This window comes from Epinephelus moara, chromosome 2 (genome assembly GCF_006386435.1).
Source record: "Epinephelus moara isolate mb chromosome 2, YSFRI_EMoa_1.0, whole genome shotgun sequence".
Classification (NCBI taxonomy): Eukaryota; Metazoa; Chordata; class Actinopteri; order Perciformes; family Serranidae; genus Epinephelus; species Epinephelus moara.
In genome coordinates this window covers 14,317,507-14,342,064 of record NC_065507.1, presented here as the reverse complement: position 1 = coordinate 14,342,064, position 24,558 = coordinate 14,317,507, and the positions used below count along the sequence as shown (strand labels likewise).

The 24,558-nt window shown below is 39.0% G+C and overlaps 4 protein-coding genes across 8 annotated transcripts in view; 3 read left to right on the top strand and 1 right to left on the bottom strand.

Moving 5' to 3' along the window:
• The window catches only part of sphkap (SPHK1 interactor, AKAP domain containing), a 158,876-nt gene extending 155,855 nt beyond the window's left edge, over positions 1 to 3,021 (top strand). For both annotated transcript variants that reach the window (XM_050072623.1, XM_050072632.1), the window contains one exon: positions 2,868 to 3,021. In XM_050072623.1, coding sequence (XP_049928580.1) covers positions 2,868 to 3,020 — 153 coding nt within the window. In that variant the 3' untranslated portion in view covers position 3,021. The remainder of the gene's footprint in view (positions 1 to 2,867) is intronic.
• A 38-nt stretch (positions 3,022 to 3,059) lies between these two features.
• Positions 3,060 to 15,732, bottom strand: daw1 (dynein assembly factor with WDR repeat domains 1). 4 transcript variants are annotated; one of them, XM_050072644.1, is made up of 13 exons: positions 15,634 to 15,732; positions 15,346 to 15,418; positions 14,247 to 14,394; positions 13,375 to 13,433; positions 13,159 to 13,281; positions 12,948 to 13,047; positions 12,574 to 12,681; positions 11,146 to 11,252; positions 10,932 to 11,034; positions 10,307 to 10,421; positions 9,812 to 9,888; positions 5,311 to 5,473; positions 3,060 to 5,122 (listed from the first exon to the last, which is right to left on the bottom strand). In XM_050072644.1, the coding sequence occupies exons 1-13, from the start codon at positions 15,671 to 15,673 to the stop codon at positions 5,088 to 5,090; spliced, it is 1,251 nt and encodes a 416-aa protein (XP_049928601.1). In that variant the 5' UTR covers positions 15,674 to 15,732; the 3' UTR covers positions 3,060 to 5,087. The 4 variants fall into 4 exon arrangements, with proteins under 4 accessions (XP_049928601.1, XP_049928628.1, XP_049928617.1 ...); XM_050072671.1 differs by having other exon boundaries at positions 3,409 to 5,122; positions 15,342 to 15,418; positions 15,648 to 15,678; XM_050072660.1 differs by having other exon boundaries at positions 3,410 to 5,122; positions 15,342 to 15,418; positions 15,634 to 15,692.
• Positions 15,733 to 15,869: 137 nt separating this feature from the next.
• On the top strand, positions 15,870 to 23,232 carry slc19a3b (solute carrier family 19 member 3b). The gene is made up of 9 exons (XM_050069591.1): positions 15,870 to 15,945; positions 16,311 to 16,669; positions 16,844 to 17,023; positions 17,250 to 17,415; positions 17,553 to 17,868; positions 18,080 to 18,231; positions 20,485 to 20,677; positions 21,976 to 22,117; positions 22,386 to 23,232. The coding sequence occupies exons 2-9, from the start codon at positions 16,520 to 16,522 to the stop codon at positions 22,536 to 22,538; spliced, it is 1,452 nt and encodes a 483-aa protein (XP_049925548.1). The 5' UTR covers positions 15,870 to 15,945; positions 16,311 to 16,519; the 3' UTR covers positions 22,539 to 23,232.
• A 451-nt stretch (positions 23,233 to 23,683) lies between these two features.
• Positions 23,684 to 24,558, top strand: part of slc19a3a (solute carrier family 19 member 3a) — a 3,887-nt gene continuing 3,012 nt past the window's right edge. Inside the window, exon 1 of the mRNA XM_050069122.1 lies at positions 23,684 to 23,857. Within this exon, the coding sequence (XP_049925079.1) occupies positions 23,711 to 23,857 (147 nt within the window). The 5' untranslated portion in view covers positions 23,684 to 23,710. The remainder of the gene's footprint in view (positions 23,858 to 24,558) is intronic.

Here is a 24,558-nt window from a genome sequence, read left to right as displayed (position 1 = left end):
TTTGGTATGACTAAGTCATGGTATGGTATGCTGTACATAATCACAGAAACTGTCAGTGTGTCATTCTGTCAGTCAGTCATTCTGTCTGTCCCATGTTTTTCTACTCACTGACGTGGTCAATCTATGTGAAACTGCACATAGGCATTGAGGATTGGCATAGGTAGAAGGTGACAAAGCTACCAATGGGTATGGACTAATGTATATAGTTATAGTATATAGTATAGACATTATACTATGACATTTTTATTTTATTGGCATAGTAAAGTAAGACTTTTTTTTAAAAATTTTAACTTATGACTTTTTTTATGTACTAATACTGTTTTTTAATACTATCCTGTAACTTTTTTTTAAATTTTATTGACAAACTATACAATGACTCTTTTTAACATATTAAAAAGTCATAGTATAGTATGTTAAAATGACTTTTTTTTAAAAAAAAGTAATACTAAAGTATGTTTAAAAAAAGTCACATTATAGTATGTTAAAAAAAGTCATAGCATAGTATGTTAAAAAAGTCATAGTATAGTATGTTAAACAAAATCATAGTATAGTTTGTTATAAAGTCATAGTAAAGTATGTTAAAAAAAAGTCACAGTATAGGTTTTTTTTTTTTTTTTTTAAAAAGTCATAGTATAATATGTCATAAAAATGAAAAAAGTCACAGTATAATATGTTAAAAAAAATCAGTACAGTATGTTAAAAAAAAGTCATAGTATAGTATGTTAAAAAAGTAAAACTATAGTGTGCTAAAAAAGTCATAGTATAGTATGTTAAAAAAAAGTAATAGTGTTGTATGCTAAAAAAAAAAGGTCATAGTATAGTATGTTAAAAAAGTAATACTATAGTGTGCTTAAAAAGTCATAGTATAGTATGTTAAAAAAAAGTAATAGTGTTGTATGCTAAAAAAAAAGTCATAGTATAGTATGTTAAGAAAAGTCATAGTAAAGTATGTTAAAAAAAAAAAAGTCACAGTATAGTATGTTAAAAAAGCCATAGTATAGTATGCTAAAAAAAAAGTCATAGTTTAGTCTGTCAAAAAAATGAAAAAAGTCAGTAAAGTATGGTAAAAAAAAAAAAAAAAAAAAAAACCCCTCATAGTATAGTATGTTACAAAAATAGTCATGGTGTAGTATATCATAAAAATTAAAAACATTTTTTTTAAATTTTATAGTATGGTAATTACAAAGTGATAGTATAGTATGTTTAAAAGTCAAGTATAGTATGTTAAAAAAAGTCATAGTATAGTAAAAAAAAAAGTCAAGTATAGTATGTTAAAAAGTCATACTATAGTATGTTAAAAAAAGTGATAGTATAGTATGTTAAAAAGTCAAGTATAGTATGTTAAAAAGTCAAGTATAGTATGTTAAAAAGTCATAGTATAGTATGTTAAAAAATTCATAGTATAGTATGTTAAAAAGTCAAGTATAGTATGCTAAAAAAAAAGTCATAGTATAGTATGTTAAACAAGTCACAGTATAGTATGTTAAAAAAGCCATAGTATAGTATGTTAAAAAAAAGTCATAGTGTAGTATATCATAAAAATTAAAAAAAAATAAGTCATTTTATAATATGGTAATTAAAAAGTCATAGTATAGTATGTTAAAAAGTCAAGTATAGTATGTTAAAAAAAAGTCATAGTATAGTATGTTAAAAAAGTATAGTATGTTAAAAAAGTCATAGTATAGTATGTTAAAAAAAGTCAAGTACAGTATGTTAAAAAGTCAAGTATAGTATGTTAAAAAAGTCATAGTATAGTATGTTAAAAAAAGTCAAGTATAGTATGTTAAAAAGTCATAGTATAGTATGTTAAAAAAAAGTCATAGTATAGTATGTTAAAAAAAAGTCATAGTATAGTATGTTAAAAAACTCATAGTATAGTATGTTAAAAAAAGTCATAGTATAGTATGTTAAAAAAAAGGCATAGTATAATATGTTAAAAAAAAACGTCTTAGTATAGTACATTAAAAAAGTTAAAGTATAGTGTTATAAAAAAGTCACAGTATAGTATGTTAAAAAAAACATTGTATAGTATGTTAAAAAAAGTCATAGTATAGTATATTAAAAAAAAAGGCATAGTATAGTACATTAAAAAATAGTCATAGTATAGTACGGTAGAAAAAGTTATAGTATAGTATGTTAAAAAAAAGCCATAGTATAGTGTGTTAAAAAGTCACAGTATGGTATGTGTAAAAAAAACAAAAAACATAGTATAGTATGTCATAAAAATGAAAAAAAGTCAGAGCATGGTTCATTAAAAAAAGTCATAGTATTGTATGTTAAAAAAAAGTCATAGTATAGTATTTTTTTAAAAAAGTCATAGATACTATGGTGTTACGGCTGTGTATGTGTTCTGTGCTGCTGTCCCTTCTCCCTCCCTTGTAGAACTGAGCAGGTGTGCTGCATTAGTTAACGAGGTGCAGCGCACCTGGCATGGAGGAGGTGGTATAAAGAGTCGTGCCAGCAGCAAAGGACAGAGGCTCTGGTGCGGAGACTGCTGGTCCTGCTGCCTCTCACTGTGGGATTTTTGTTGTTTTGTTGCTTGTTTTAATTCTAATAAATCCCATGGTCTTGAGTGTTTTAAAGGTGTTCATGTGATTATTTTGGGTCAGTGTTGGAGTTTTGTTTGCCCCTTTTTCATATTTATTGCATACTTTTTCATGAGAATTCAAAGTGGTGATGAAGTCTTAAACTTTATTAAAATGGTCTTAATAGGTAGGAAATATATCTTCAGGATTTCAGCTATTTATTGGGATCCTGTAGGAGACAATAATTCATACTGTACATTTTACCGTGAGGAAAAAAGTGCTGAGGTTGATGACCATGTGTGTATATATAGTTGCATTCATTACATGTGTGTCTTCTCTCAGTTCCAGAGGGTGGTCCACCTGATGTCTCAAAAGGCGTGGCGGATTGCAGACTTGTTCAGCGCTGTGGTCCAGTTCTGTAAGCTTCATGAGAAAGAGGAAGAGGAGGGCCGCTCTCTGTCCAGCCTGTTCGATTGGCTGCTGGAGACCCTGTAGGGCCCTGTAGCCTCCTCATATTGCAAACAAAAAGACACTCCTCACTCTGTCACACTTCTAACATTTTCCTGTTTGCCTGATCTTGTCTCATCACACCAAGTGTCTCCTACTGCAAGCTGAGAGCACAACGCGATCGGCATACTTGAGAATTTCATACACCTCAGTCTGTCCATGGACATTGTGTTTGTCTGCTCACAGCCATGAATGGACCAGTCTCCCTTTAATAAAAGCATGTTTTTGTTTTCAGATTCACGTCTCTAGTGAGACACAAACACAGAGCTAGACGTTCCTGATGGGAATGAACTAGCCTTCAAGAGATTATAGTCAGCAGGTTTTAACTGCTCCAGAATATATAATTATACATATATATATATTTACAGAATCTCACAAAGAAATAATGTGTTTATTTATTTATTTTAAATGAATACATATGAAGCAAAGAACCAATAGAAGATAGGAAAATCAGGTTAAATCCTTCCCACAACTCAACATGCTCAAAACTTTTGTATCAAAACTATCTTGTAAAAGAGGCTGTTGAAACTGAAGCCCAGAAAAAAACTCTTTCACTTTCTTCTGATAGCCACTTAGAAGTGCACATTTGCTTAAGGTAAGCAAAGCGCCCATCTCTTTGTTGTGTTCATCGGCCAACATACCACCTCTGTCGTGACCTTGAAATTCAGTTTTAAGTACGTATGTTATCTCGTTCATGTTACTTGAGAACTGATTATTTTGGATAGCTGTACTGTATATACTGTAGATTTGGAACTGCTGCACCTTGGAGTAGTGGACTGCTCTCTTTAGCTTTTACTATGTCAGGAAGACAGAGTAAGGTTTGTAATGTTGAATTTGTACGTGAATTTGGTCTGTTTTATTTCTATACTTAGTGGTACTCTAGTGTTACATCAGCATTAGGAAAAAAAGCACACGATTCAGCTGTAAACTCTGTCACAATAGAACTGAATGTATTTATCTTTTGACATCAATAAATTTCTGTGATGTGAAATACAAGGACTCTTGATCATTAGTCACATTCAGCAGACAAGACAAATTTATCCAGATCAGCATTACATCCTGTTGCCTGGTTTCCCCAAAAGCTTGTCGCAGATGCAGTGAGAATATAATCCAAAGCTACTGAATAAACATTCAATATTTTATTGTGCTTTCAGATAATACTGCTAAGTAAACATAACAGAAACGTACAAAGGCAGTGGGAACAAAAGTAAAGATACCTTTTGTTAGGTAGGATGAAACATGGGCAAACATTTCTGGTAATGCCCATGTATGAATATGAGTTAACATAACATTTGGTATGTTTACAGCTCAAACAGCCAAGTCTAGCTCACAGTTACTAAAAGAGCTAGTCGACATTTTGGGAAATATGCTTCCTTATTGTCTTGCCAAGCGTTATAAAAGAAGCATGAGACCACTCTTATGTCTGTGTATTAACTAGGAAGCTACTGCCAGAAGATAATCATCTTAATCTCACATAAAAACTCAAGGCAGGGGGACACAGCTACTGTAGCCTGGCTTTGTCTTAAGTTTAAAAATCCACATAGCTGATTTTGTTTAATTCTCAACACAAACAGAAGTGTTGTGGTCAAATTGGGAGTTATGTACTGTCAATATCTGGCGTGTTAATAACTTTAGAGGGGCTGGAGGGCATATTTTTGATCCAGTCTTTATGCTAAACTAAGCCAAGCGCCTCCTGGCTTTGTCCAAGCAAATGTCCCAAATTGTCAAACTGCTCCAAAAGTTGAAAAGTTCCAATTACTTCATGACATTTTTATGAGCAAAATTCTCATGCTGTTAACGCCACAGTAAATACAAGTGTAGGTCTACTGGTACAACCCAGTACAAATTTAGTACAGTCAGGGAACAAGTTACAGCAGGAACATCAGAGAAACAATTACATAATCAAGTGACTATGAATTGCAATGGCACTTTGACCTTACACAGATGTCGAGAATTCAGTGGGTATTCCACAATTACAAAGATTAACAGTGGGTCAAACTGATTGTTGTGAGCGTGCATCTGCCAGTCTGAGCCTGTTCAGGGTCGAGGGAGGGGTCAGTGCCAGATCCGGCATGTGTTATCCTTGCTTCCTGCAGGAGAGCACAAACAAAAACAGGTGGCTGCACAGAAGGACACAGCTGCATACTTTTCATCTATAATGTGCAATTAAGCATTTGTGACGGTTGGCGAGGAGCAGCTCGTTCGCTGCCTGAGGCTATGTTTTAACAGTGCGTGGCTGTCAGATGTGGGACGTGTGAGTGTGTGTGTGAGTGCGTACCTGTAATGATAGTGTCGCCCTCATAGTTGAAGACGCAGGAGAAGATCTCGTCGGTGTGCCCCTCTAGGACTTGTAGGCAGACTCCAGACTTAACATCCCACAGACGAGCTGTCTTGTCTGAGCTGGCAGTCAGGATCCTGCTGCCCTGTGGGCTGAAACAGATCTACCAAGAGAGGCAGCAGAGTTAGTCTTATTCAGAGGTGTGTGTGTGTGTGTGTGTGTGTGTGTGTGTGTGTGTGTGTGGTGTGTGTGTGTGGTGCTACATGAGTGACAGAGTAAGCAAGAGAGAGTGCTGAATAAGAGATTATGCCAGACGAGGTTGAAATGACAAAGAGGGAGAGGAAAATGAGTGAGCTCAGAACACGTTTACCACATCAGCAACAATACTCCACAGAGGTCATTCAACTTTAAATACTTAAGGAGGATAAAGGCACCAGTGGCGCTACTTAGCGAGGAGTTTTTCCAGTAGTGTATTATAAAAATCATGTCTGAGGCTGATTGTGTTAAAGCCCGGGTTTATCGTTCCCTGAATGGTTTCCTATCCCCATTGTGAGGTGAAGGAAGCGATGATTAAATGAAGCTGGCTCAAGATGGCCATGAAAGTAAAGTGTGTTTTTATTAAACTCCAAACTGAGCACCAAGGAGTGACCCCAGACAGGAAATAGAAACTGACGAGAGAAGAAGCTGACAAAGATAAAAGACCAGAGGAAGAAGATGAAAGTGGAAGCTATGATGGGAACAGAGATGGAAAGGAAACAGTTTAAAATGGACAGAGATGAGAGAAGAAATCAGGAAACAGGAAATGACAGGAAAGAGGTATAAATAAACAAGACTAAAGCTGTGTCCCAATTCCATATAACATACTAATTCTAACCTCATTTCCTGCAGAAGTTACAAAATCATGTACACTCAAAAGTCAAAACAGTGAAACTGATTTTTAAATGTGATGTTGATGGATGCTATGCAAACTAAGGTACCATGATCTTTGGCACAACCGCCTTGAGGAGTCATTATCCTTTTTAAAAGATGACCAGTTGATCTCCCCTGTTTTCTTTTGTAGAATCTGCGTTGGTGTTGCGTTGAGACATTTGACGCATCTTCTGAATAAAATCTCTAAATTAAAACTTAAATTGCATTAAAATGGCCTCATCAGCAATTTAAACAATTTTAGGAGCACAAATAACTTCCTACAAGGTCATACACTTACTCAGCCATCTTGTGCAGTACTGTAAATGTGCTCCAACAGTTTGACTACAATGTGGCATTTGGACTGAGAAAAATCCTCTGTGCAGACTTGACATTTTGGTCTGAGTTAAGTGCAAGAAGAAAGCTATGGTGTGTGTTTTAAATATGAAGAATTCTCCCAGCAAGGATGAAATTTTTTAAAACAAAATGTTTTATAACATTCCTGACATGAAATGCTATTTTTAGAATCAGTATCCACCTTATTCCTGAGGGCACTACTGTAGAAATTATTATGGGTGCAACTTCCAGTGAGATAGTGGAAGTACCAGTAAGCTAGTTAGTCCCATAGACTGTCTGTCTGTGTTCAGTCCCAGTGGCTACGCTTGGTGGCTAACTTCCAACACTGGTTCTTTTCAAAAGTAATCTGCCTTCAGCTCAGCAAATACTGATTTATTTTTTAACAAATATTTAACTAATGTTAACTTAGCATTTTCTAAAATGTCTTTGCGGAGCTTTGGTACCTGTTACACTGTCTGTGTCTGTAGCAACCAGTCTAAGCTAAATTTTTGTCTTCAGCAACTGAGTGTTGAGAACGAAAAGGGATTGCTCCTGTTGCCAAAGGTAACATTGATATGAGAAATAAAACCACAAGAGTTTCACGAGACATAGAGGAAAAAGTATTGAATCAGAATTTGCAGAAGAGAATGACACGTAGACTGACAGGTCCGTCACTCAACGTCAGTACATGATATCACCGTCTTTCCCCGTCTGACTTCATTCTCAACCTACATTAGAAAATTGCTCGTTGTAAAATAAACTCAGCAACATACCTTGAAATATGTATTTGGTCATTAGGGCTGAGAATGTGTTACTGATTTACAGTACTTCCTTTATCATATAAAAAAAATGAATGCTAAAAGTTATTTCTTTTACCACTACTTTATATTACTATAACTGAAGTCTGCTAAATTCAGCACCATGCTTTGCTCAGAACAGTTTTTAATAAATCAGAAGTTAACAAAACCTGTAAACTGCGTCATTAACGCAGATGAGTGGAGGATTAGCTGGGAAACATCACATTTATTCACTTTACATTAAGCTACAGTTAATACTGAATTATGTCAAATGTTTGCCGAATGTGTTAGTATCTCTTAATAAGTCATCATAAATCATCTTTAGAGGATTAGATGTTTACCTTAAGCTAGCTCAGGCCATGTTAAAGTCAACAATATTTTAATGGAGCAAGGCAAGCTAATTGCTAGCGTGCTCAGTTGCTTTGAGATGGCTGTCAGAGATGGCAGAGGTATGATCACATAATCCAGTTTGAGCTATAACAGAGGGTGTGTTCCACGTTTTATTTCCAAATTGCTCTTGGAAAGAAGAATAGAGTACTGTAAACAAACTGTTACCACTGGAAATCGCCGGTTTTGGTTCAACCCCAGAAGCTGCACCCATAATTTATGCAAGGTATCATGGGAGCTAGGAATAAAGTGGACAGAAACTTGAATCCAGGAATTTAGAGTCAGTCAATCAATAAACAGTCCATCATTTATTTTTCCTAGGAAAAGGCAGCAAGGTGAATTAACAAGAGGAGGACCTAAGATATAATGAGAGAATAAAAGTAAAAGCATACAAAGCAAGACGCTGAAATAGAGGGATAGACCAATGAAAACAAAACCTGCTCATGGTTAAGAGGCATGGAGGGGAGGGGGAGAGGTGCCCTGTTAGAGAGAGATTAGTGTCATAATCCTCTGAAATGATCCTCCATCCAGCCTACTTATTACTGACTGCCTGATGTTTCTGTAAACAGAGGTAACTTCTAAGCCCCTCATGCATGGAGACCCTCTGAGCCAGAACCTGCAGGACGGACACACACACACACACACTCACACAGAACAAGGAACCTGGAAAGTGGTAAGCAGGTAAAATCATTCCCATTTAAATACAAGGTCAATGCAGAGTTAGAACACATCTTCTGCCTGCACATGTGTTTGTTGGACTCAGCTAATACCAGATAATGTTATACCTGTGTACGTTCTGTTTGAGGATGTGTGATTACATGTGATGGCATGGGTGCAACAATTGGTGCTGAGTTCAAAGGCTAACAACACCAGCTTATGGTCAGGGATGACAGGTGGTATTTGTAATTTCCCACTGAGCTCTACCATAAAAACATCTCTTTTAAAAGCTTGAGAGTAATTAGCCAGATTAACAGAAGCATCACTACAGTCCTGTGTCCTACTTGCAGAGTTAGTTTACCATGTGACACAGTGAGCACAAAACAGCCTGAAGCCTGAACTCCTGTCCCTCTACTTCAGCATCATGCTTTATCCCATGTTAACAAGGCAAGGAGAGGCAAATATCCTATTTACAGCACTGGCCAGGAGAGCTGTAGCTAGACACTGAGAGTTCATTTATTTTCCGTAACTGCTTATCCTGTTGGGGTGCATGGTGTGCTGGAGCCTATCCCAGCTGACACTGGGCAAGAGACAGGGTACATTCTGAACAGGTCACCAGACTATCACAGGGCTGACACATAGAGACAGACAACCATTCATGCTCACATTCACACCTACAGTTTAGAGTCACCAGTTAACCTGCATGTCTTTGGACTGTGGGAGGAAGCTGGAGTACAGGTGGAGAAAACCCACGCTGACATGGGTAGAAAATGCAAACTCCGCACAGAAGGGCTCCCCCACCCTGGGGTTCAAACCAGTAACCCTCTTGCTGTGAAGCGACAATGCTAACCACTCTACCACTGTGCCACCCTGAGAGTTATTGTTAAAACAAAATCACAAGCTCATTTATACATGCAAGGTGCCGGGTGGTGCATCTGCAAACTACTGGTTGCGCCCAGTGGCCAGTTATAATAATATTCCCAAACAAGTCTGTGAGATAATGGTGTAATACTTTAATAGGTCAAATTTTATTTCCTGTTGCCATGTTTGTTATCAAATGTTCACAGGAAGTAAATGTGCTGTTTCCTTGCCATAATCACAATTCTGATTAAAGTATATAAAGAGCCTAGATGCTACTCTGCTCCACCATGAAAAGCTAAAACATTAGGAAAGGTGTTTTTTTTAACCATGAAACTTTTACTTTATGGCTTTTGATAGCCTTAGAGGGACACACTTACTGCTTTATAATCCTATGGCATATATTCATAGTTGCAGAATATTAAAAAGAGACTAATAAAAAAAAAAACTCAAAACAACAGCTAACCTGCAAATGAGATGAAACGTTGGCTTTCCATGGTGACATAAAATGACTTTACATGGGCAATGGCAGAGAAGCCATTATGGGTCCAGTGGCTTACCTTAGAGATCTCTCCATCATGGCCCTCTAGAGTCACAAGACACTGATCTGTGGTTACACTGAACAGTCGCGCTGTACCTGACAGAGACAGTGACAGGCAGTGTTGTTAGTGTACATGTACAGAACTTTTTTTACATGTCAAAATGTGGAATTTGTTGCATTTGGGCCTCGGGAAACCAGAATATACACAACAGGTAAAAAATATGGAGGATGTATGGCAGTCTTTTGCAATCTTAAAGTAAACCTCAGACATGTAATCAAAAACAAGAGAGTGAGGAAAAAGTGGAAATGTGTAAAAATATGAAATTCTGAATAAAAAAATGAACTTAACGGTACTAGTATAGTACCTTAAGTTCATTTTCTTGCCCAACATCAGCTAGGATAAGCGGTTATGGAAAATGAATGATTGAATGAAGGTGCTATACTAGCACGTGTAGTATTTATACTAGTATAAATACTTTACTAGTAATGTTAAGTTTCAGCAAATTAATCTCACCATCAGCAGAGGCAGAAGCAATGAGCTGACCACTTAAATCAAAACACACATCCAGCACCTCTTCTTTGTGTCCAATTAGAGTGGCCACACACCTCCCACTGACTGCTTCCCACAACTGCAAACACATACACACAACACAAAACCCTGAGTGGCACAACAGATGAAAGACACAGGCAGGAAAGCACATAAAGTTCAAAAACTAGGACACATACATGTGAAGAAACACGTACACAGTCTCATAAAATGTACTTGCACGCAGCTGTAGCTGTATTAAGTGGCTTTACTTTAACTATCTCCCCTGGAGGAATGCAGTGAGGTGGATAATTCTTTAGAGTATGACTCATCTTGGCATAATTAAGATATTAGGATTCAATTTTTCTGCTTTAAATGATGGAGACCTTAGAGACAGGAGGTAGGGAGAGACGGGGAGTGGGAAATGGAGGAGGGTGATTATGAATGACAAGAGCCATCCATCTCACACATTGATTGGAAATTGTTAGAGATGTTAAATGAATAACAAACTATTGATAATATAATTTCAGTCTGTATTTTGGCAAAAAAGCATTTTATTAGAGTTAAATAAAACACACACACACTCGCAGGTTTGAGGCTGATGTTAGTTTACCTTGCAGGTTTTGTCCATGGAGCCTGTGACTATGAGGGAGCCGTCCCAGCTGAACTGAACGTTACTGATTTCCCCCCTGTGACCTATTAGAGTGTGGACACGTCTGAGAAAAACAGAAAGAGCAGGAATGAGGCAGCTGTGCACTCATGTATGCACTGTACAGTATAAATGATGACACGCATGCAGAGATTGATGCATGCATTACAATACTGACCTTCCTGACGCAACGTCCCATATAGCAGCAGTGTGGTCAAAGGAGCCTGTGACAAGCTGATTTCCCACTGAGTTAAAACACAGAGAGAGGACCTCTGCAGTGTGACCCTGGATGAACAGAAAAAGAGAGCATTATCCCTCACTGTTGAATTTCTTTTCTCTTATAAACTCCTGCTCTTTCTCTACGCCTATAAATGAAAATGCACATCAGACACAATAACACACAGGCTTCAGTCTCAAAGGAATACTTTACCTACAAAATGATCCTCTGTGTATTAAATACTCACCCTCTTTTATGCTGAATTCATGAAGAAAACTTTCTTTTTCTCACATGCCTCAACAGTGAACAAAGACTCAAAAAACTTGGAGATTCTTGATGAATTGAAGGAAAATGGGTTCTGCGTTTCATAACAGCAAAACTATATCAAAACCTCCATTAATAAACTCATGCAGTATAATCCACGTCTTACTTCCTCAGTCTTATGCTCAGTACTTTCCAGACATGCATTTTCACACCTTACTATTTAAAACACATCCGTTTACAAGTCTTACGCATGGAGGAGTAGCGCACCTGAGCAAGAGCATGCATTTGAACTTTGCTCATTGGAATGCACCAGCAGAGCTCAAATGCAAGCGCTTGCCCAGGTGTGCTACTCATATCCTTAAGAGTTTTAAATCATAAGGTTTTAGTGAAAATGCATTTTGTTGTGTTTGTTTTGGAAGTACTTAACCCATGACTTGGATTAAACTGCATGGGTTGTGTGAGAGTTTAACAGAGGTTTTGATATAGTTTGTTGTTGTTAAACACTGCCCCCTTTTACTCTAGTTCACTCACAAAATGATCATTTGCATACCAGTTAGTCACCTCGTGTTACCCTGAATTCATGAAGAAAACTTTGTTTTTCTCGCATGACTCCACTATTGACGAAGAATCCAAAAACAGAATATTTTTGATGAAGTATTCCTTTTAAAAGTAGCTTCTTCAGTTCTTGAAAACAATAATAATAATGAGCGTGTGTTTAAGATTCTACGCTCAACTGACTGCTGTCAGCATGATTGATTCTTCCTGGTGTGAAGCACTGACAGAACAGAGAGCTACAGAGAGTTGCTTCTTACTGAGACAGAGCCAGCCAACCAACCAGTCACACCATGGACCCACGTGCAGTCTGCACATCAAAGAGAGCTCACTACTCCCCGCAGAATGGGTTATCTGCGGCTTTATTAAAGAGTTACAGTTTCATTCGCCATCAGATCATGGGCGGATATGTGGGGCAGAGAAGGTGCTGACCATCAGCAGGGTCAACCACACTCAGTCCAGGAATAATTGCTCTTAGAAGTGAATGAAAAGTGAATCAATGCATTATTCATGAAGAGAAAAAAAGAGCAAGCGAGGCATTGGGATATAGTGAGTAAAGAGAAGATTACTCACAGTCAATGTGTGCACCTCCTCCCCAGTCTCCACATCCCACAGCTTGGCAGTGGCATCCATGCTGCCTGTAGCCACCAGTGTACTCTGGGGGTTGAACGCCAGGCACATCTACACAATACAGAACTCTCTTTTACAGTTACTAGTGCTAGATTCTGCTACAGAGCCAAAAAGGATTTAGCCAACCTATTTTTCATCTAAGCACAAGAGCATAATACCAGTACAAGCATTAAAATACACAATTTACCTTGTCCTGCAGCATAGAAATGTGCATAAATACTGACTATGCACAGTAGCCTATAGCATATGAAGCAAAAATTTACTACACACAGACAGTACTCCAATCATTTTCAGTTAAAACACATTGTCATACATACTATTTCTGCCATGTGTCCGCGAAAGGTATGAAAACATTTGCCCGTCTCTGCACACCACAGTTTGCAGGTCTTATCAAAAGAGCCGGTGGCAACCTTGTCTCTAAGTTTCAGCAAGATAAAAATAAACAAAATAAACTGAGAGTCCAATACAGCAATGTACTCAGATGCTATTAGTTTTAGCAATTTAAGTTTTGCTGAAACAGCTCATTACCCATATGGGTTGTTGAATGCAACTGCAAACACCACGTTTCTGTGACCCTCCAGCTTGTGTAGCTCTGTGCCTGAGGCTGTGTCCCAAACTCTGCATGTCCTGTCGTAGCTCGCAGTTATAAACCTGCACAGCAACATGGGGAAGAGTAAAGAAAAACACAACAATGGAGAATGAAACTCCAAATTGGCAGACTTGTGTGTGGTGCAGATAACCTACCTCGACCCTGATTTGTCAAAGGCAATGTTTGTCAGCGGCAGTATGTGTGGCTTAAGCTCCTGCAAATAAGACCAGAGAAAGATTAGAAAATATACCCTCATAAGCAATATTGTTATTTACTTCATTCATCTTTAAGATTACCCATTTAATACCCACATATAACTACTCTGCATTGATGTAATTGGAAGACCTCCCACTCCCAGCCCACCAGTGGTGAAAGGATTTTCTGTACTTATGCAGAACAGCAGAGTCTCTCACCAGTTTAAGACAGAAAGCATCCATATCCTCAGACCTCCAGCCACGTAACCAACCCTGATCTCATACCAATTACATCTTGTGTATTCTTAAGCACAATGAGACACTCATGAAGAATCTGTTGTCAATATGTTATCAGACTCTTGGCTGCTTACTTGGCCTCTCATTTTAGGACGTAGTAACCTAACCACTGCTGCTCTCTAGTGCCTATTTGGAGTACTGGCTGATTTTACTCAAACTCTGAACTTTCCACATAAGTCAATAACATTCACAAAAAGCAAATATCAGGGAACTAATATATTGCTGTAATTAGCTGAGGTTGCCAAAGAAGGTCATTATCCAAAATGTTTTCGATTGCCTGTGTAATATACTATAACAGCTTTACAATAAACAAAATCACCAATGTTCCCTTTAGTCCATCAACCTGACCAAAAAAAAAAAAAAAAAAAATTTTTGTACTGATACAAAAGACAGAGTGCTCTACACTAGATTTTACAACCTGCCCTAGGACCCTGAATATCAAAACAGTGTAATAAAAAATCTATGAATGCATAAATGTCACTGTGTTGACCTATTTATTATTTATCAGTAATGTAGGTATGAGTCCAGTGTCTAACCTTGAAGAGACAGAACCTGTGGTCCTCCCGCTGGCCCTGTTTCTGCTGCAGTCGAAGGATCAGCTGTTTGACCTGATTGGCCTGGGACTCTGACCTGATCAGAGGCTCCAACTGCCTGATTTCTGCCAACATTTCATCTGGGTCTGTCCTGCAGGGTTGAAAAATACAATTTTCTTTTCACAAGTTTACACTTCAGATGACCTGATAACAGTAATTTGAAAATACTAATCATTCAGCAAATCTTAGAGGTCCAAATGTTAGGTACAAACATGCATGAATGAGACACTGTTGGTGATGAAATGCTCACTCTGCCTTCGACCCAAATATAAGCAAAGAAGAAGAATTACCTACCTACCTACCTACCTATTACTCTTCTTGTTCATCAGAGTTTACTCATGAGTGCCAATATGAGATGAACTGAACTGATTAACTTTATCCTCAAGGTAAAACTGATTTTAGTGTGTTACCCTAAACAGCTTTATCATTTAAAATAAGGTCACACGTGCATCAGACGCATAAAAAAACCCCCACATAAACCAGACCGATGGTAGATCACATTAGAAATAGCGTCCCTAGAAATAGTATTTCCATAAGTCAGTCATCAGTCATTCAATGTTTTTCTTTATTATGTTCTGCTTCCTTATTATATTGCTTTGTGTTTTTATACCGTTTGCTTATTGTACTGGTCTTTCTTATTGTACAGTTTACTTACTTTATGTATTCATATATTGCTTTGTATTTTATTGTTTTCTGCTGATGCTTCCTGTTTTCACTATCCCTTTGCTGCTGTGATGTTGCAAATGTCCCCAATGTGGGACGAATATGGATCATCTCATCTCATCTTTACCCTACATACAAAAGGGTTCAGGCAGTTTGGTCATAAACCCTGACCTCACTGACCTCATACAGTGCTCTGAGGTCACAGACAGGGCTATATGGAGATGTGTCTGACTAGCTTGGTGATAAAATGACATTATTTGTGAGAGATGAACATTCCTATATGAGGATATTATGACATCAAAGTGTAATCAGCTAAGCATAGTGCTGTTAGCTAGTTAGGTAACCGTTAATGTAACTGTGTAGGGTACAACTCACTCACTCTGGGGTCAGATCCAACAGGTCGATTGATTTGGTCTTCAAATATCCTCCTTTCTCGTATTCCAAGGCTATACCTGAAAGTAGAAACATTAATTTAACCCGGGAAGTCCACTTATGCTGGCTGAAATGAATAGAGCAGCGGTTAGATACGCTAGCATAATGCTAACTTAGCTAGCCAACAATATGGTTTTGGGGTGGAAAGTTACAGCGAAGTAAGGCTACAGAAAGTTGTCAGAGTTGAAAACGGAACTAACGTTACAGTTAGTACGACTTAAAATATCCGTATTACCTGGTGGATAATACCTGAGAAGGAAGCGCTTGAGTTTCATTTTGCCATGTATTCAACCCACTTTACTCCACCATTCAACAAACCGTTGCTATGGCGACAAACTCGCGGCACATGCCCGCGTGCACTCACTACGCATGCGTACTACGAACATAAACAGAGCATCTCCAGAACTTGAATGACAAGTCGGTTAAAACAAATATCCAAGCTAGGATACTAGTTACTGCTCCTTTATTTTCACATCCTGGGGGCACTGAGAAGGAGAATGTTAGTCCTCGCATCATTTCGGCTGTTGACCGAATTTCTGAGACTTTTGTGAGTATTTTAGGCATGGTGAAGTGAGGAATAACAAACAGCAATGCTATGAATTTTACATGTTATATAGCCTTCTGCTTTGTACAGCTGTTAACTCTTTAATACAGTAAGAGAATGGGTTAATCATTTTTTATAATGACTCACTATTAATAAATATATTTGCCTGTATGCTGCAGAGGGGGAGCCATTGTATCCCCAGGTGCAATTTGCCTGCCTCTGCCTAACAGTAGAAGTTTAATTTATCTCTGTTGAGTTGTCTCCTGTGTTGTTAAAAAAAAATGTATCACAGGCTTAAGGTTTGCACTGATAACAAAACTGAAGGAAGTATACTTTCATCACCTCTTCGTCCCTCTGCTACCTACCAGGTTGAAGTCTACTGCTCATAAACTCTGACAAAGGTACACTCAGATCATAAAGATCATGTGTGTATATTCGAGCTACTATGAGCACTGATAACTTCAAAAGTGGTCATTGAACTGAGGGATAGTCCAGGTAGTCAAGACTTCAGATACAGACCAACGTGCTCAGGCAGAGCTCCTGGAAATAAAAACGTAAGAGGAGAAGAGGTAAAAGCATGGGCAGATGGGCCAAGCTGAAGTCCTCCGGCTGGACTTATCCTACCGCAGTCCTGTCACTCTATGGGTTTTTTGCCAACTGCAGAGTAGCAGAGCCCTTCCTCACACCATACCTAATTGGACCACACAAGAACATCTCTGAAGAAGTGGTAAGCGTGGCAGACACATACATGTTTGCATGTGTTTACATAGACACACAAGTTTTGTATAGGAGCTCTTATCTGAGACCAACTGCTCTTCTGTATTTATTGACAACGAGATAAAAATGCTGTGGACAAGAGGCAAAACAGTGTGCCTGGATCAGGATTGCTGTTTCCCCACAGGTGACCAACTATCTGTTCCCTATCTGGACGTACTCCTACCTCGCCTTCCTTTTCCCAGTCTTCCTCCTGACTGACTTCCTGAGATACAAGCCCCTCATTGTCATACAGGGGCTCTTCCTGGTCACCAACTACATCCTGCTTTGCTTTGTGCCGGGTCTGCCTGCTATGGTCTTCCTTCAGGTCTACTGAAAAATTAATAAATCAAAGTTACATCACCTATATGTCCTGTCAAACACGTTTATTTAAAATATCTTTTTAGATATTGCATAAGACTATAATTCTGCTGTTAATGGACATATGGTATTGCTGTACTGTTGCATATTACTCAAGAAGAACGTCTGATAGACTGCATTATGTTTTGCATTAAGGTTGCAGTCTCTTTCAAACTGTTTCATCCCACCCACAGGTCAACTATGCTGTCGTGACCTCCACAGAGGTGGCCTACTTCTCCTACATTTACAGCGTGATTCCAGTTGAGCATTACCAAAGAGCCACTGGTTACCTGCGCAGTGCCATGCTGGCTGGATATACACTTGGTGCCAGCCTGGGCCAAGTGCTGATCTCCCTGGCAGGTAGAGCTTCTCAGCCTATATAAACAGAATAGAATTAGATAGTAATGTTTAGCTGTATTTTCTCCACATATCTCCTATTACAAAATGTCTTGAGCAATTTGAACAAGCACTGATGAAGTATGAACTCTAATAAACAGGAGTGGACTACTTCTACATCAATACTATCACTCTGGGGATTGTAAGCATGGCTTTTCTCGTCTCCTTCTGGTTGCCCATGCCCCAGAGGAGTCTGTTCTTCAAAGGGAAAGAGGCTGCAGCTGTGGGCTCACAGTCCCAGCAGGAGGGGGCTCTGGGAGCGGACGGCATTGAGGAACCGGTGAGGGATAAGGATGAGGTTGGCTCAGTGAAAGAGAAGATGGAGCATAATGGCAGTGCTGGCTGGTGCAGCAGGAAAAGTGCAGCCAATGCAGGCCGTCTACTTTGGCAAAGCTTCAGGGAGTCATATTCTTCCAGGCATTTTCCTTTTTTTTGATTATTTATCAATACACATCACACTTTGAGTGCAGATCTGCTGAGCATACACCTTTAGCACATCTTGCCAGTATTATAGTTTAATGTATTTTACTTTCTTTTAGTCTCTATAATGTATTCATATAGTAGCACTCTGTGAACCCTCTAATTACACTCATGATTATAATCTGTGTTAATGATTAACACCATGCAGGAACTTGATCTACTGGTCCCTATGGTGGGCTCTGGCCACAGCTGGCTACGTGCAGGTTTTCAACTACATCCAGCTTATGTGGGACCATATAGAGCCATCTGCCACATCATCCATCTATAACGGAGGTGTAGAGGCTGCCTGCTCCCTTGTAGGTAAGACTGGTTGTAAATGTGTGTGAGCAAGAGAGAAAAACGTACATAAATAACAAGAGAAAATACATTTTGTGGTTCCCTTGTACCTTAAAAAACTTAAGAAATCAAATATGAAAATAACATATGTACAGTGTGTAAATATGTATCGTCACTGTGCTGAGGCTGTAAGTGTGAAAATCTACCTACAATATATACATTTGAGAAACAAATAAATGCAGTAGAAAAAGCCAGCTTTTTCCAACTCCGCACCATTTCCAAGTCAAGTCAAGCCATTTCTCTCCCTCAAAGACGTGCAGATAGTCACCCACGCTCTCATCTCCTCCCGTTTAGACTACTGTATCTCTCTGTACACTGGTATCAGTCAGTCCTCCCGCCTCCAGCTGGTTCAGAACGCCGCTGCTAGGCTCCTCACAGGTTCCCAGAGGAGACACCACATCACACCTGTTTTGGCCTCTCTCCACTGGCCGACAGTAAAGTTCAGAATTGACTTTAAGGTTCTCCTGTTTGTGTACAAGGCCCTTAACGTCCTAGCCCCATCCTACATCTCAGACCTTCTAACCTCTTATTCTACACCCAGGTCCCTCAGGTCAGCCGGCCAGGTGCTCCTGGCTGTCCCCTGTCCAGACTTAAGCTCAGGTGTGATTGTTCCTTTGCTGTGTCTGCCTCCAAACTGTGGACTAGCATCACCATCCCAATCAGATCTGCCTCCACCAATGAATCATTTAAGTCCAGGCTCAAAACCTACCTTTTATTCATTAGCGTTTGAGTCCCCCGATGTGGTTCTCCCTGACCCGTGCCTGTGTGTGTTGTGTCTCTACGTACATGTGTGAGCTGTGTACCTCAGTTATGTTGTCCCTATGTATGCGTGTTTTAGCATTTTATTCCTTTTGTACAGCACTTTGGTCAACATAGGTTTTTGTTTTAAATGTGCTTTATAAATAAATTTGAGTTGAGTTGAGTCAGTAGAATAGAACAACAATAGAATTAGAGTAAACATAAAAAATATGTACAGTTATGTGCATTGTATGTTGAATTAAAGATATTTTTGGGGGCATTTTTGCCTTTAATTGATAGGAAAGTGAAGCGTGAAGGGGGGAGAGAGGGAATGACATGCAGCAAAGGGCCACGGGTTGGAGTCGAACCCGTGCCGCTGCGACAACAGCCTTGTACAGTACATGGGGCGCCTGCTCTATCCACTAAGCCACCAACGCCCCCACTGTAGTTTATTTTAAGGTGATCACACACCATCTTGCTATTCTAAATAGCCTACTCACTAGTCCCTCCTAAAAGCAGTATTTAATCCTATTTAAGTAATATTTGTCAAAATGTTTTATGAAATTAATAATGTGTTCATCACCCACAGCTTGGGGCTGAGGGCCACAGGGTAGGGAGAGTATTGAAAGACGGACAAACAGATAGTTTGTTTTGGTATTTTCTTGTGATTTTTTTGACAATAAAAGACATATAGAACAACACCTGCTTCGAATAAATATTGCCCCAAAAACATCAAAGTGGAAACAAACCACTTATGAACTACAGATTTGAGTTTTCTAAGAATAGTGTGCACAAAAGCACAGTTAATGAAGGAGTGAAAAGTTGCTTTTGGATGCTGTTATCTCACAGAAGAGCTGGAGTTTCACAGAAGCAGGGGATGACTGATTGAACCAGGAGTTCAATTAACCCAGGGGAGGGCAGCACGACCACATTATATAGAGCAAAATAAAAATTTAACAATGTTATTAAAAGTTTCCATGTCTGATGGCACACAGACCTATAAAAACTTGCAATTAAAAGAAAACAACCATGCTGTTCCAGGTTATATGGGATACCTGATTAAATGGAAAATGTGTATTGATTTTGAAAGGGGATAGCAGCACCATGGTCCGCTTGGCTTACGCTCAACCTGGCTCAGCATGAGAAGAAGAGTAATTGCTTCAATTAAGGAGATAGAGTTAGGCGGTAATGGATTCTCTGATTATTGCTGATAGTTGATTCCAAGAGCCGGCTGAAAGAGGTTCATCATAATAGGCAGGTGATGTGATGACCAGCAAAGGTGTGTGTGTGTGTGTGTGTGTGTGTGTGTGTGTGTGTGTGTGCATAGAAGCCACATTGCCGTTTGTACCATCATTCAGAGGAAGAGATACTGTTGTTACGGTTATTTAATGAATCATAACAAGGATGCACAGGCACAGTGGAGGTGTTGTCCACTAGAATGACAGATTTATCACATCATCCTTCTCTTCCATGGTCCAGGTGCCGCAGCTGCCTTCTCCGTGGGCTACATCAAGGTGACCTGGGCCGTGTGGGGAGAGCTGGCGTTAGGGTTGTTCTCAGCTGTAGGAACGGGTGCTGTGTTTCTGATGGCGTTCACCAGCAGTATCTGGACATGCTATGCTGGTTATGTGATCTTCAAGTCCTGCTACATGCTTCTGATCACCATCACAACGTAATTTTCAGTATAACATCTTCCATTCTTTATTCTGCAGTGTTATTGTGGGTTTTTCAAAAGTAGAGGGAGGAACAGAATATTACTACTTTATAGCAGTAAAGTGACCTAATCTTTTTAACTTATCAGACTGTTCTATTAATTGTCTTTTACACACTTAGTCATTGTATCCACCTTACTGAAGTTTATTTGTCAAAAATCTCATTGTGCAAATATTTTGTGAAAGCACCAATAGTCAATGTTACAGTATCGTCTCAATATTAATATCTAGGTATTTGATCAAAAATATTGTGGTATTTGATTTTCTCTATATCCTCCTGAGACCCAAACCTTTATTTGGTATGCCTTTTGATCTCTCCTAGCTATTTGGGATCAGTAGGACCGGATAAGTATAAAAAACTAAACAGTGTCAATGATAAATTAAGTCCCAATGTCCTCAAATGAGATGATATTTAAGTCCCGATGTCCTTAATTGGGACAACAATTAAGTCCCAGTGTCTTCAAACGAGTACTTCCTTTAACAGTGTCTTAATCACTGTCGCTAAAATTGGTTAAATATGTTGCCGTATCAAACTACAAACATTATTATTCATAAATAAACAAGTTTCAACCATTAAATGTGATCAGGTTTTGGACCTTGTCCACTTTTGCGTCTGGATCAGCTGCAGACTGATTTGGCAGAGATGGCTGCCATCTTGTTTTTACGTGGATTAGTGTACTGTGCTCTTACTGCCACTAGATGGCACAAAAAGTGTCCACGGACAAGGACAACAGGTCTAAATTAAGTAGAGTGAGGTTTAAGGTCAAGTAAACCCAAAATGTGATGTCCTCATTTGAGGACACAGGGTCTCAGGAGGTTATCGCCCACTCCTAAGTGTATTTTTGTTTTGTTTGTTTGATTGTTTTTTTTGTAAAACAAGCTTTACAGACAAAGAAGGGTAGTTTTGGATTAGGAATGCAATTACAGATTATTTTCATCATTGACTAATCTGCAGGTTTGTTTGACAAAAATTCCTTTTGTTCCTCCTTTTGTTTGACAAAAAATCCATAACCTTAAAATATTAAATTTGCAATGATAAACAAAGAAAAGTAGAACACACTGATTAAAGAAGAAATGTTTGGCATTTTTACCCTAAACATTACCCAAACTATCTATTGACCATCAAAACAGTAAATGCCTTTTCTGTTGCTCGACTAATTGTTTCAGCTCTATTTTGCATTGCTTATAAATACAGTATCTATGACTAAGCATATACCATACTTCTCTCAGAGTAACTATACCCACTTTGTCATTTTAGATTTCAGATCGCATCCAACCTCTCCATGCAGTGCTACGCCTTGACATTCGGCATAAACACTTTTGTAGCCCTTTCACTGCAGACCATTATAACGGGCATAGTTGTTGATGAAGCCGCACTGGGACTAGACATTGTGACACAGGTATGTGCATAATTAGTATTAATTTATTGCTTCTTTTATTAAATGGTAGAGCACAGGTAATTCAGCACTGACAACCAGGGTGAGCTCACTCTGAATCAAGAATGTAAGCAGCTTAAGACCTCTGTTAGATGACAAACACTAAAACGTGAGGAGAGAGCAGCACCTTGTGGTAACCATTCACTGTTGCATGCAGACAGGTTTGATGAAGATGAATCCATAGCATGACTAAACTAATGTTGATGATAATGACTGAGGTCTTTCTCTGCAGTTCATCATCTACGGCAGCTACTACGCTGTCATCTCAGTGCTCTTTCTGATTAGAGGGACCTACACCGCGTGTGTGAATCAACGCAATCCTGAGAGCACGGGAACCAAAGATCAGCAGTCGAGTGTGGAGGTGATCTCTTCCGAGCATTTCTGACGAAGGTCAATAAACTGTTATTGTCTTGATAATACTGAATAAGTAGGAGACTGTTCCATTTGATGATAAGGAATAACAGTGTTACTGTTCTCTAATGAGTTTAAAACATCCTATTGCCTGATACAACAATGGCCCTTAGTCACCAAAAGGAGGCTGACCGTCAGAGTGGCTTAATACAGGTATGCCATTTGTAGTGGAAACTTGAATCATCCAATGGCCAAACGTTATATGGAAGCTCAACATTGAAGTGATATAATCCCAAGAGTGTTAGGTGTTGAAGTCATCAGTTCTGATGCCAGGGGCGGAGATACAATCAAACGCCTTAATCAAAGAGAGTCATATTGGATCCATGCCCTTAAAGGCACCAAGCACCCTGGTCTAAATGAGCACTTTGACTTCTCATCTTTTTTCCAGTCATTTTCGTCATCCTAAAATATAGTTACACTTTGTTTGATTATATTGGTATTATGTGACTGACAGCCTGTGAGAGGACCTTTTTTACATTTACTTACTGTGTTGCTGTTGGCCCCTAGAGGGCTAAAAGAATGTTGCATACTCTCACCTGTGCACACTTGAGGTGAACACAACTATAATTACTCTATTTGTTTCTGTGTCACTGTACCCTCAGGAAAGCGCAAGCTGGTGCGCGTTGGTGTATTTGTAATGTTTCTAGCCTGTTGAAATAAAGGCCTTTTATATTTTTCAAACCATCTTGAGTGCCTGGACCTGGATCATTTATAGCTCTTTTTTTGGCAGTAAGTCTTCCTCTCTTTGAGCACCATTGGTTTGAGGGACACCAGTAGCGCTCCTGCTACCCTTTTTTTTCAACGGACCTTATTTGCTGACTAAACTTCATGGGCGTTTTCCATATCACCTCATTTTGTTATCTCTACATTAATCTACTGAGGACACCTAACAGCACAATAAAGCTGTAACTATTACCGATTTTAGTGAAGCGTATTAAAGATAAAGTCTTGAGATTTTTCTGGCTGCCTGTTTATCTCGGCTTGAGCTGGACCATCACCAAGGTAGTGTTGCTCTTTGACCGGGTTGTTGATTGACCAAACAAGCTCGACACTTTGACAGCCTTAAGTGTTTCCCACAAGGAGGCAAGACGGACAGAGCGAAGGAACGTATGCACACACCTGAGACCGGTAGAATAACAGCAGAAGATGGAGGCAGTGAGGAGGTGGAGGGCAGACTGGAGGTATCCCACTACTCTGCTGTGCATTTATGGATTCTTTAGCACAGTCAAACCCCTGGAGCCTTTCCTCATCCCATACTTGACGGGACCGGACAAGAATCTGACGGCAGAACAGGTACAAAAGCAAAGACGAATGACTTGAAGGTGATCTATGCATATTTACAAGAGTCATACATTTTCTTCCTATGGTCTAAGACAGTCCAAAAATGTAAGTAAACATGAACAACTCTCACAAATCAAGTGCTAACACTCACATTTGTAATGTCATCAAGTATTAAGTCTAGAGCTGCTTGACAGACAATGAATTAGGACGTTATAGATGACACTGAGAGCACCCATTGGACTGTTCAGAGTATATGGGTACATTTTCTGTTTCAGCACTGAGAACACTGCAATAGAATTAAGTTCATCTTACTATATAATGACAAACTCTCGTCTGTGTCTGTTCCACGTTTTTCTCCTCACTGACTTGGTCAATCCATGTGAAATTGGCCAAAGGGGGCGCTATAGCAACTGATTGAAATTGCAAACTTTGAATGGGCATATCTCATGCCCCGTATGTCGTAGACATGAAAATTTGCACAGAGATGCCTCTCCTCATGAGGAACAAATTTGCATCAAAAACCCATAACTTCCGGTTATATAGATTTTCCGCCATTTTGAATTTTTTGAAAAACACTTAAAGTCGATCTCTTCCTAGGAAGTTTGATCGATCTGCATGAAACACGGTGAACATAATCTAGGGACCAATATCTAAAGTTCCCTCTTGGCAAAAGTTGGAAAACTTACTAAAACTGAGCTTCTATAAGGCAATGA

Coding starts and splice junctions, on each gene's coding strand:
- daw1 (XM_050072644.1), bottom strand. CDS start 15,673: ATGAAACTCAAGCGCTTCCTTCTCAGGTATTATCCACCAG. Junction 14,395..15,345: donor CTGTTGGATCTGACCCCAGA/GTGAGTGAGTTG, acceptor TCAACCCTGCAG/GACAGACCCAGATGAAATGT. Junction 12,682..12,947: donor GCGGACACATGGCAGAAATA/GTATGTATGACA, acceptor TGTATTGTGTAG/ATGTGCCTGGCGTTCAACCC.
- slc19a3b (XM_050069591.1), top strand. CDS start 16,520: ATGGGCAGATGGGCCAAGCTGAAGTCCTCCGGCTGGACTTATCCTACC. Junction 17,024..17,249: donor CTGCTATGGTCTTCCTTCAG/GTCTACTGAAAA, acceptor TCCCACCCACAG/GTCAACTATGCTGTCGTGAC. Junction 18,232..20,484: donor GGCTGCCTGCTCCCTTGTAG/GTAAGACTGGTT, acceptor TCCATGGTCCAG/GTGCCGCAGCTGCCTTCTCC.